Source organism: Vulpes vulpes, chromosome 6, assembly GCF_048418805.1.
Source record: "Vulpes vulpes isolate BD-2025 chromosome 6, VulVul3, whole genome shotgun sequence".
NCBI classification, from domain to species: domain Eukaryota; kingdom Metazoa; phylum Chordata; class Mammalia; order Carnivora; family Canidae; genus Vulpes; species Vulpes vulpes.
The window spans coordinates 100,448,326-100,461,682 of NC_132785.1; the positions used below are offsets into that span (position 1 = coordinate 100,448,326).

At 35.1% G+C, this 13,357-nt stretch overlaps 1 protein-coding gene across 27 annotated transcripts in view; it reads left to right on the forward strand.

Moving 5' to 3' along the window:
* FUT8 (fucosyltransferase 8) overlaps window positions 1–13,357 on the forward strand; it is a 298,682-nt gene that overhangs the window by 271,997 nt on the left and 13,328 nt on the right. For all 27 annotated transcript variants that reach the window (XM_026008400.2, XM_026008394.2, XM_072761721.1 and 24 more), the window contains 2 exons: window positions 4,722–4,968; window positions 9,606–9,782. In XM_026008400.2, coding sequence (XP_025864185.2) covers window positions 4,722–4,968; window positions 9,606–9,782 — 424 coding nt within the window. The remainder of the gene's footprint in view (window positions 1–4,721; window positions 4,969–9,605; window positions 9,783–13,357) is intronic.

The following is a 13,357-nucleotide window of genomic DNA, read 5'->3' on the forward strand; positions in this document are numbered from 1 at the left end:
AAGCAGACAACTTTTTAGCTTCAGAATTGCCATAGTGTTACTAATAATCCCCTCCTCTTCCTACCTGAAATTTAAGTTTCAGGTAGTGATGTCTTATTGGCAACTTTTCCCAACTGGCAACTGGCAACCCTACTCCAAACTTCTTTACCTTGGCCATTCTGGCTACATGAGTTCTGTCTTAGAAGATTTTCCCCTCCTAAGTTCTGTTTCTCTCACAAATCAGAGTGATATAGTCACTGAGTAGCAACCGAAGAAAGAAGACAGCAAATGCAGAAGATGTCTCATGGACTAGGATTCCAAGTCTTTTCTACCCTTGAAACATTTTTCATTATAGCAGAACCTATTCATTCACGGTAGGTATTAAGATCTTTCTATTGAGTCTACTGATGGTTAATAATTCAAATTGACTAATTCTAGGGCTAGTGTTTCTGTCTTATGGCACATGGAATGATAACAGAGTATTGCTTTTAAATGGGGTTGCTATGGATTGAACAGCAGGGAAGAGGGCTTTTCTAGAGATACTTGCCTGCACCTGTAGATATCCTCCCTGTCAAAGAGCTATCTGTGCTATGGGCAGAGAGCTCTAAGTGTACTAACAAGCCTATTGACTCTTCCCTGCCTTTAGCAAAGAGAATGACCTTATAAAACAGAATTAGCAGCAAGAGAAGGTAGTCTTGAAAAGAAGTCTCTGAAATAATAATGGTCCTATCAGTTCAAGTTGAACCAGGCAGTCATTCGTGTAATACCTAGGCTAGTTTGCTCTGATGCTCTCCAAATGCATAGTGCTGACTTTTGTGTGACTTATACACATACATAAAACATTCTCTTGCTGGAATGTTGATGCAGTGCTGTTTTTTTTTTTTTTTCTTTTCAATACTAAATAAAGTCTTATTAGAATGGCAGGGCACTCCTGATTGATTAAAAGGGAACATACTTAAATGCTTTGAGATATATATATATATATATATATATATATATATATATATATATATATATATATATTCCAGAAAGCAGAATGTAATAAAAATAATGCAGTAAATACTAGAGTCTGTCTAATCCTGGCCCTTTTATTTAGCTTCATTACCTTTGAGAAATTCACTTAGCTTCTCTAGTTTATTTGTTCTGTAAAATGAGACAATTTAGGTAAATCTGTTTCCCAAACTCTGAACCTACATATTTTAATAAAATAATCTGTAGTAATCTGTATGAAATAATTTCAGTTTCCTTATTGATAAAAGATTAAAATAAACATTGAATTGCATAGTTGAGAAAGTTACTTCTTTTTCAGTCTTTCTGAGCATGTCAGACAAATTCTCAGTTTGGTATCAAGGTATCTTTAATAGTTCTTTAACACTGGATAATTGTTTTGGGGGTGGAGATGGGTAGGAACACGTACTGGGAATCTTCCATTCTTCAAGAGTTCCTATAGAAATTAATTCCATTCCTTCAAGGAGAAAGTACTAAAGTGCTTTTTTGCTCCTTTCTGTCCACCTCATTTCCCTTCTACTTGGAAGGAAAATAGTGTACAACTGGCGAGTTTAGGAGGAGGAACTGAACGTGTGAGGCACAGAGCTTTCTGGCTTCTCTCAGAAGGCATGCTCCTCCTCCTTCCCGTATAGTAGGCCTTGGTTAACAAACTCTGCATAGGGCTGGGTGGGAACTGTTGGAAAACCCATAAGGCCCAAAATCCAAAACAAAAAACTACATTCTCTAGTTCATCCTTATTGGTGATCAAGCTGGTATTTTGATGGCCATTTTATTCTTCTCTCTCATTTTGTTTCAAACTCATAGGAGATGTAAGGAAAAAAAGCAATTATACTCCTTTAACATCACTGATAATCTCCTTTTTTTTTGTTAAGATTTTATTTATTTACTCATGAGAGACACAGAGAGAGAGGCAGAGACATAGGCAGAGGAAAAAGCAGGCTCCCTGTGGGGAGGCTGAGGCGGAACTGGACCCCAGGATCATGACTTGAGCCAAAGGCAGAAACTCAACCACTAAGCTACCCAGGTGCCCCAGTAATCTCCTTTTTAAATAGAAATCTGGCTTGGGCTCAGAATCCTTCACAGCGAATAGTGTCTATATTGTTTCAATGAAGTTATTTTTCTATTTGCCATCTATAAAATAAATTCATATGTTTTAAAAGTGAATTTTTAAAACTTTAAACAGTACAGATAGTATATGGATATGGTAAAAATTATAACGTTCATTACATTAGTGACTAAAGTTTAGAAAACACTGAACAAGATTATAGATCTGTTCGAAATTTTAATCTTTTTGCTTATGTATGTCAGTAGAATAAAAAATAAATAGGTGGTCAACCAAGTTAAAAAAGGACCTTCTAAAAAAAAAAAAAAAAAAAGGACCTTCTAACATAGCATGTATAATGTTATTTTCATTTATTCTGAAATATATCATTATTGAAGAAGCTAAACTTTATTTTTTGTATAAATGAAAATGATATTGATATGAAAATGATAAATTCTTAATATTTTACTAGGAAGTTGAGTATTGATATCATTTTGATAATAAGTTTTTTGGTGATGGCATTTTGTTTTATTTTGTTTATTTTTCTTTCACTGAAAGTGGTCAGTTCTAGGAGAGGTTTTTGAGCTAGAAATCTTGAGGGTAAGGACCATGTTATCACCATATACTCTGCGTCATGTAGTATTTGACCTATAACAGTGTTCAACAAATATTTGAACAACTGAATAAATGAATGAATGAACAATGAACCAACAAAAGCAAACTAAATTCTCTGTCTTGAAGGTATAGGCATAGTTTTCATTTCTGTCTGAAGGCTGTCAGTAGGACTAGCTGTAAGAAAGCTAAGGCCTTGAGGCAATCAGTGTAATACTTATCTAAGTGAAATGCTCTAGTTACACAGAGAATAACCTTGTTAGGAAGAAATCACAAAAGGAAGCCCTTTTAATTTTGCTTTTGTTTATGGTCATATAGAAGAGCTAGATTTTTTCCTTTCTTTTTTTATAAAAAACTGTTTTCGCTTCCTTTTTTTCTCTATTATTCATGTACTACATCTCTTATCGTGTCCATGTCAAAGAAGTCATCCCAATTTCCCTTGCCTTAGGGAGATTATTAGAGCTTGATTTAAAATGTAGCTCACTCTTTCCCTATACACCCTTAATTACAGTTTCTCACCTGATAAAGGTACCCACTTTTTTCTTAACTGGTACCCTAGATGAATTGCAATACTGGTGGTAAATTTTTTTATTTCCATTTATTCATGCAACAAATACCATGTTTCAGGGGCTTTGTTCTAAGAATCCTCAAATGAATTTTACATATCAGAGAGAGAGAGAATATTAACCAGACGTTTTTAATTTTTAGTTAGGCCAACTGACTTTCTAATAATCATGCCGTTGGTTTGAGTGATTACTTTCCCAGATCATGTAATTTGCTTTAAGACATTTTGTATATTTGAAAAAAAAAAAAAAAAAAAAACAATTTGAGGACTATGTTCCATTCTAGTGAATACATCTTAAATGTATTCTAGGTTTATTCTCTGCAAGTACATTCTTTCTTAAATGGTCCAGTGATTAACTGTGATTCTAATTCATTATACAGATTGACAACATCTTAAGTGGAGTTATTTTGTATGTTCAGGTTAATATTTTCTGTTACTGAAATTTTAATTCAGTACATTTTATATTTGTGAAATTTCTCTGCCTGGTATCTTTGTGTCTTCTAGTTATTACTATGTGGTCTTCGATATGTAAAGTAAACTCTAAAGTTACTGGCTTATCCCATTTTGGGATGTTCATCTCATTGCATTATAAAATTGATAGAACCATAGTAACATTAATGATATATAGAAGTTGGATTCTGAAGCTAATCATCATCTACAAAAATTAGCATCTAATCTGTTCTAACTTTACATTAATATCCATGTAAACAATCAACATAGATTATATTGATATCATAATTGAAAATACAATGGATAATTTGGCCAAGAAAAAAAAGACTAGAATTATCTCTTTTTTTCTTTAAAAGATATAACTGCTTGGCTTATAATTAAAATCTTGAGGTATCTCTAATATCATTGTGCTCTAGCATGAAAGTAATACAAGAGTCATTTGCTATAATGACAATCTAGAAGTTTTGAGAACACTTTATTGTCTAGTTCAAAAACAAAAACAAGGGAATCCCTCGGTGGCTCAGCAGTTTAGCGCCAGCCTTTGGCCCAGGGCGCAATCCTGGAGTCCTGGGATCGAGTCCCACGTCGGGCTCCTGGCATGGAGCCTGCTTCTCCCTCCTCCTGTGTTTCTGCCTCTCTCTCTCTCTCTCTCTCTATGTCTATCATAAATAAATAAATAAATAAATCTTAAAAAAAAGGTACAAAAAAGCAGAACTTTGCTTCTTTGGCTGTGTTCACTAGCAATATGATTGATTATTCTCTGATTAGATTCTTCGAGTGCTGGATGCATCCTTATCTAGGATATGAGGTATTGATATGGCAGCACGTTATGAACGGGAAAAAAATGCCATGGACTTGAGAGGCAGACCAACCCAAATGTGAAAGTTGCTCTGTCACTTCTGTCCTAGTACCTTGATCAAGTTACTTAAGTGCCTCTGTAAAGTGAGAATTATAATACTGCCTTAGAGTTGCTATGAGGATGAAAGCATCCAGAGTGAGTTCTTCTTAAATGGTAAATGTATGAGGAATCCAGCATGGTGATGACATATTTTGATATTCTTTCAGGTGAAGTAAAGGACAAAAATGTTCAGGTGGTTGAGCTCCCCATTGTAGACAGTCTTCATCCTCGTCCACCATATTTACCCCTGGCTGTACCAGAAGACCTTGCAGATCGGCTTGTACGAGTCCATGGTGATCCTGCAGTGTGGTGGGTGTCCCAGTTTGTCAAATACTTGATCCGCCCACAACCCTGGCTAGAAAAGGAAATAGAAGAGGCTACCAAGAAGCTTGGCTTCAAACATCCAGTTATTGGGTAAGAATCTGATTTGTTCCTCATAAAGTGATATGTAGTAGCAGAGATATGTATACTTCACAATATATTGTAAACTTTATATCATAAAGTTTCATAAATTTTCAGAGCCCCATCCAAAAACAGATGTTCCACAGTTCACCTTAGGTCACAAGGAGATCATTCTTACTTTGTTCACTTAGAACAGCTAAATCATCATACTTTGTTACCCTCATTCACTTATTTATTCATTCAACAAATATATTAAACTGATGCTTCTAAAATTAGCTATCTCTTCTGGGGAAGCTAGCAAAATTTTATTTTATTGAGAGTATTTTGGATGTTATACATGATTCTTGTCTTACCCTTAACAAGACCATGAGATAAAGCTGTCACATTTATAGCTTTTCTGTTGCTCTTTTTGTTAGGCTTCATTAATTACCACTGGTGATTATTTTGCATTTTTTGATGTTCTGTTTTCTTTTTTTGTCCTGGAAGCTATTTTTGAAAATGAGAGGAGTATATATAATGTAAGATAATGTTAAAATTATTATTTAAATTCTTTCTTGGCCCACTTCTCATATACATATGTGATCATTCTCATGCTTATGTTCAGGGAAGATAGATATATCAGGAAATCCTAGGACTGAGAAGAATCCAAAGGAGCATCTTGCTCACAAATATGTGTTCCTGTACACATACATTAAAAAGTTATGTAAAGAGGAATTTTCCTAGGTCCTAGGGCCAGATTTCATACCTTGGGAAAATTGTCTTTGTTTAATGGAAATAATACTATACCTAGACTAAGTGACCTGGGCAGTACCTCCGGCTTTTCCCTAAATCTGGACCAAGTAACTTATTAATGATATTGGGCTTTGATTTTTCCATCTGTAAAATAGTGAAGCTAATACCTAAAAGTGATGTGACAAGGAGTATAAAAGGATTTTAGTTAAGTGAAAAAAAACATACTGTAAAGTATTATTACGTTTCAGAGAGACTGATGCTAAAATAATTCCTGAAAATAGACTTGTAGGCTAGGCGGCTGTGACATTCTGTAGCTTATACCGTTTGTAATAAAGTCAGCTATTGATTAGTATTAATACATATGTTGATTCGTTCACTTATTTGCAGAACATTTATTGAATATCTGCTACTGTGGGGGACAGAGATTAATTTTTTTTTAAATAGCTTCTTCTAGCTTACTACAGGCAACTGGAAAAGAGACATACGGCTAACATTATATGGGTAGAATGTGATACATACCCTGTGAATAGTATAAAAAGTTTTATGAGAGGTCAGAGAAAGAGAAATGTACTTCCATCTAGATCAGGAAAGTCTTCATAGCTTCAGTGTTTGAACAGGATCTTGAAAGACAACAGTGTAGTAATTAAATTACCAAAATAACTTTATGTTCTCTCATTGATCCTATAACACAGTCCTGTGAAGTGGGTAGAGATAACTATTTTACAGGTAAGGAAACTAAAGGAAGAAAATCTCTCCCCAAAGTTACAAACAAAACCGGGGCTTAGACCATCTTAACTTTGCTTGGAAGCTTTCCTACAGTTTTGTATACCAGAAAGCTATCCTAATTGTCCATGGGCCATCCATCATATTAAGAGTTGGCCAAATATAGAAAATTGAAATACCACAGACAATTAAGTTATTTGTACATTGAGGTGGTGTGCTGTAATGAAAGAGGACACTAAAATTCAAGAATCTGGGGGTACCATCTAACTTCTACCACTAAGAAATAATCTGACTTTGGGCAATGTATTTGATCATTCTGGGTCTTCATTGATTGCCACTCTTCTTTGTTTAAAACTGAAGAAACTAAGGTGATATCTAAGGTTTCTATTCACATGGTACTAAACAATTAGATTTTTGTGTGGACCCAGAATTCATTCATTTATTTATTGTGTTTGGTGCTATTAGAAATAAATAAAATTAGATTATCTGCCCGAGCGCAGCCCAGGTGGCTCAGCAGTTTAGCGCCGCCTTTAGCCCAGGGTGTGATCCTAGAGACCCAGGATCTAGTCCCACGTCAGGCTCCCTGCATGGAGCCTGCTTCTCCCTCTGCTTGTGTCTGTGCCTCTCTCTCTCTCTCAATCTCTGTGTCTCTCATGAATAAATAAATACAATCTTAAAAAAAAAAAAAAAGATTCCCTGCCCGGAAAGAGCTTGATATCTAATATAGATAACCCTGGAACAATGCCATGTTAGGACTATTGACCCCCCATGCAGTTTAAAATCCATGTATAAATTTTGACTCCTCCCAAACTTACTACTAATACCCTGATGTTGGCTGGAAACCTTACCAATAGCATAAATAGTCGATTCACATGTATTTTGTATGCTACATGTATTATATACTGTATTCTTACAATAAAGTAAGCTAGAGAAAAGAACGTGCTATTAGAAAATCATAAGGAAGAGAAAATATATTTACAGTATTGAACTGTAAAAAATCTGTATATAAGTGGACCCACATAGTTCACACCCATGTTGTTGAAGGGGCAACTGTTGTGAAAGTCAGGCAAGTACACAAAGAACTTTAACTTTTGTGATGACTAGGTTGAATGTATGTGAGAGAAACCAGCTTCCCTTTGCCTTATGTTGTCTTTTTGTTCGCTGATAATGTCTTCAGAGGCATCAGTTTCCTTAACTCTCTAATGAAAGACTTACATTACATTAAAATGACTTCAAATATCCTTCACAGGCCTAACGTTCTGATCCTTCCATAAAGACTCCATTATGCTCCTCTCTAATTTCAGGGGTATTTGGAGAATTGAGAAAATTGATTGGTAGTACTCTGCCACTACCTCTGCTTCTTCGTCCGTCATTACAGCTTTTGTTTGTTTTTGTTTTTATTTTCATTTTCATATCTCCCACCCCACATCTTCCCTTGGGTCTTAGTCTACATATGTAGAGAAGCTACTGATCCCTTATTTATTTGTTTGTTTGTTTATTTATTTTTAAATATTTTATTTATTTGAGAGAGCGTTTGTGAGCACGTGTGTGTGGGAACAGGGCAGAGGCAGAGGGAGAAACAGACCTCCCTGCTGAGCAGGAGGCCCCAAATCAGAGCTCTATCCCAGGACCCTGAGATCATGGCCTGAGCCACCCAGGCACCCTCGATCCCTATTTTAAATGTTAGAGCTAAAGAAAGTGTATGGTGAAGCCAGAGTATAGTGCTTCTTCTCATGAAGCTTTTCATTGAAATTCAGTGCAATTGTTCTTTCTGGCCCACTTCATCTCGAAGGAGCACAGTGAATAATTCCAATTTCCTGAGAGAAGCAGTGATTAAGAATGATGTGGGAAGGGCAGCCCTGGTGGCGCAGCGGTTTAGCGCCACCTGCAGCCCAGGGCATGATCCTGGAGACCCTGGATCGAGTCCCAGGTCAGGCTGTCTGTATGATGCCTGCTTCTCTCTCTGCCTGTGTCTCTGCCTCTCTCTCTCTGTCTCTATGAATAAATAAATAAAATCTTAAAAAAAAAAATAATGATGTGGGAAGAAAGAATGATAGGTATTTATATGATGGTATTCACATCTGGAACTTAGTCTGGAATGCAAAGGAAATAATACCTATAAAGACAACAGATTAACTACCATGAGAATAGACACCGCCCCTCCCCGCTCCAGATTCACAAAAAAAGCCAGCTTTTGGCTTGACCTAAGGCATGCCCATGTTTTATAATCTAAGGGGAAACAAATCTACTTTTTTTTTTCCTACTTTTGAATAGTGGTTTGGTAATTTGGTAGGGAGGGATGCAGAAGGGTAAATTAAAGGAGAGCTTTAATTTATGAGAATAAACTCTGACCATTATTATTTTCATTTATAATCACTTCGAAAGCACTAAGATGGGAGGAGAGTACTTTGGAAGTCAACACATTATTTAGTGCAGAACAGTGTAAATCTTTGTTCCCAATTTTATGGTTTTAGGGCTTTTTAAAAATAGGACAGATGAGATCAATATCTGCTTGTGTTTGGTAGAGTGAAAAACAGCGAAAGAAAATTCATTATGCATACAACAAAAGGGCTAGAACATCTCCATGAACTTAAAATAGTAAGAATTCTTAAAAGATTTACCTGCCTTGATTGTGGTATAGGAAGAATCCATGCAGGTCTGTGTTTTCCTCAGACAGCTTTAAATTCTACAAGCTGGCAGTTAGAGTAACTATCCAGGGTATCATGAAGAACAAGAAAAATTGGTACCAAAATGTTGCAAAAAATATATTTAATATTCTGTAATAACAGCTGTGAATCTTGGTGTTATTTGTTGTCAAAAATCTTAAAAAGTTGCATCCAGTTTTTTCTGGAAGGCTGGTTGGTATTTTGCTGCATATATGGAATATAAAACTCTGGAATCTTCATTTTTTCTACCATTATTCTTAGATATACCAATTACTTTCTTTATAAGAAAGCATTCTTCAAAAGCTTATTTTCTAATTCTCCTTGTATTGTGTTAACATGCACATATATTTAGAATATATGTATTTGAATTTTTAATATTTTATTTTTTCTAATGGCAAAACTGAAAGAGAAATTGGCTTAAAATGTCTGTGATGCCACCATAAATAAAGGTATAAAATTCAGTATTAAAAGCACCAAGTGGATCAGAACATTGTCAGCAGAATCTGACTTTCTCCTTCTGCCCCCCAGAGTCCATGTCAGACGCACAGACAAAGTAGGAACAGAAGCAGCTTTCCATCCCATTGAGGAATACATGGTACACGTTGAAGAACATTTTCAGCTTCTCGCTCGAAGAATGCAAGTGGATAAAAGAAGAGTGTATTTGGCTACGGATGACCCTTCTTTATTAAAGGAGGCAAAAACAAAGTGAGTTAGATGAACACTAGTGATTCTAGACTGGGATTCTTTTCAGTTGAAAGGAATCTTTAATTCCCATGACTTGTGATTCTTATTATATAATATTACTACTGATTATTGGGAGTTTTTAAAATTCAAACAACTGTGTACTTCGGTGACTATTAATATAATCAAAGCATATTTGAGGTGCCAGCAAAGTATATATTTCATTCTGAAGTCTCTTCCCTTGGTGTGTGGGCAGCTGCCATCTTGCTATGTACTCCCATGGCCTCTTTGAGAGCAAGCTTTCTGGTGTCTCTTCCTATCAGGGCATTAATTCCATCACAAGGGGCCCATTCTCACGCCCCCATTTAATCCTAATCATCTCCCAAAGGCCTCATCTCCAAATACTATCACATTGGGAGTTACAGCTCAAAAATAGAAATTCTAGGGGGACACAAACATTCAGTCCACAACACTAACCAACTGTATAGGACTATTAGCAATAAAACACACCAAGTGCTTACCTTTTTGCTCTTACTATCTTCACTAGAAATTACGGGCAAGTGAAACATATGTAAAATATAAATTTTCATTTCATAAATATTTCTGGAACCTGGAAATTAAAGAAAAGTAAAGAATCAGAAGATGAGTTTTATAAGTGGAGGAATAAGAACTGCTAGTATGTATTGAACAGTAATCATTATGGAGCATACCTATATTTTAGAGATACTTGGTATTCCATGATACACAAGATCCTCTGCTCTCAAGGAATTCCTAATCTAGTGGGAGAACAATTACTCTACAGTTACTGTAGAGTAGCTACTATAGAGTTTTAACATAGGGTATTCAAAAAACACATAAAGCTCACTGATCCCAATTGGGAATTTATCACAGGATCTGAGTGAACCTAGAATTGGCCTTTACTTACTATTAATAACAGATGTATTAAATGTGTGAAAGTAGGGAATGAAGGAGAAGAATCTGTAGTCTTAGCTTTGCTCATACACCATTTACTTCAGAAATCATCCCTAAATCCCTAAGTGTCCTTCTGCTCTGACTTAGTGTTTAGCACTTGCTTACCTCTGTCTCCCTCACTGGATTATAAGCACCTTAGACACAGTATCTACCTAGCTCAGTGCCCAATAATTATTAAATTATGTTTATTTCAATCCCATCAGCTTGAAAACATTTTATTCACTGCTAATCATTTAAGCTATTTGTTTAATTAATTTTCTTGGTAATTTTTTATGTCACAAATAGGACTTGGGCAGAAAAACAAATTTAAAGTGAAGACTGTAATGCAAATGTTTATTCAAATCACTGGGTAATAATTTAAATCCTATTTCTCCCTTTAAGAATTCAAATTAACCTGATATAAATTGCGTTTTTTAAGGCTCCCTCTATCAAGTATTCTCTCTCACACACACACACTTTCACTGTCTTGCACACACATACACACAAAGGACCATGAAATTCATCAGCCAAGTATAAGCCAAGTTATATGCTTATAGTTAGGGATTAAATGAATATTTGGGCACAAAACACAATACAAAATTTTCACAAATACTTTTCCAGTTTGATATCCAGACCTATTAGATAGAAACAAATTAGAAATAGTTCAGCATACTCCTTCATTTTAAAATACCAGACTGAATTTGTAGCTTGTTCGAAAAACGAAATTAAAATATTAATTTTATCTACTCTTATACTTGTTCTTGAAGCATCACAAGGTTTTTTCCTGTTTTTCTTTTTTCCCTGACTAGCAAAATAACTCATGCTCATTAGAAAATATGGAAGTTGATAAGTATATAGGCAAGGAAAAAATACTACCCACAACCTATTACTCAGTGGTAACAATTACTTAAATGTTGACATATTCCCTTTAGTCATTTATATAGTTACCCATTTTAGTAGTTGATCATATTCTATATAATTTGAACTCTTTTTTACTTAATACAGCAATGGATCCATTTTCTCAGGTCCCTAAAAAAATTATTATCTTAAATGTCCCTTTTTAATGACTACATATCTTCTGCAATTGCTTACTTGCTCATTTTCCCAATATTGTAGTTAGGTTATTTCCTTAAGCTAGACTTCTAGATTTGGAAATATTTAGGTAAAAAGATATGAACATCTTACAACTTTGATCCATAGTGCCCCATGATATTTTTATAGCAAGCAACTTTTATAGTACTGTTGACAGCAGTATCTACTAAGATTGTAGGAATAGTAAAACTTGAATTTCCTTTCTGTGGTCAGTAACTCAGTAACTTACAGTAAAGAGCCAGTAACTCTTCTCCACAGTAGTCCAGAAGGCAGGTTTTTTTCATATCCTGTTATAAATGTAGTAGCAGCATTTTATGCATTGTTTTTCCTCTTTGGAAATCCTTTAATTTTAATTTTCTGAGTCTTTGTTTTTTAAGATTTATTTATTTATTTATTTATTTATTTATTTATTTATTTTGAGAGAGTACAAGCAGGAGGACGGGGGCGGGGGGGGGAGGGCGGGATAGAGAGAATCTCAAGCAGGCTCTGAACTGAGATCATGACCTGAGCCAAAACCAAGAGGCAGATGCTTACCAACTGCAACCACCTAGGCACCTCAATTTTATGAGTCATTTTGAAAATTTTCCCAGGAACTTAAATGCTATTTCTCTCCTTCAGTATTTTACCTAGATGTTTTTCTGCTCTGAATTAACTCTGCTTTAGACCTGTCAGGATTCGTTTTGATACCTAAGCAAACCATAAAACCTCTGTCATTGTTTTAGGTGACCAAAAACATGAGTTAGTCTCTCATCAAGGTATATAGTATCCAGGATGATTATGAGACTTTTGTGCTTCAAGAGGGTGAAGTGCTGAAGAAGTAAATGATGCATAGGATTCACACAGAGAAGAATCCATTTTCTGGGTAGCTTATCTTTTCTAAAAGTGGTCAAGATTAGCTTTATATATTCGGCTTTTGTGTGAAAATGAGTAGATAATGCTTTGCTACTTGGTATTACATCTCAGGTTTCTTAAGATTAAGACTGAGTTCATCTCTGAGATTTTCACACCTGTTTCCCACTGATTATGGCAGCCATTGATAATGTGTAGATGTCTCTCTTAGGCAGATCACTGTTAGAGAGTTTAAATTGCAGAATCATTGGCCAAGAAGTAAGAACTCTTAAAGTTGTCTATCCAATATCATATTCTAAGATGTGGAGATTGGGAACAGGGGTGAAATAGGAGAAGAAACAAGTCTTTAAAAATCTCTTAGAATATATATTTATGTACTTAGTTTGCTTTTTATCAAAAATGCTGGATGAGCACTCCTAAAATTTAGTTTCATTTAAATGAACGGAGGCAAGAAAAATTTGTTTAGAAGTTTTTGTAAAGTGTTTGCCCTACGAAAAAAAGAGTCAGCAATAATGAGTGATGAATTTTTTCAATGTTTTATTGAACTATAATATGCTACACACAGTTACAGGGCACTAGAAATACAAAGAGAAATAAAAAGATAATATGTGGCTTCTTATTTAAAGGAGTATCCAACTGGTAGGCATATACATGTAACAAGTTATTGCAGTATAGTTAGATGAATGCCCTGTAGGAGTTTTATACCA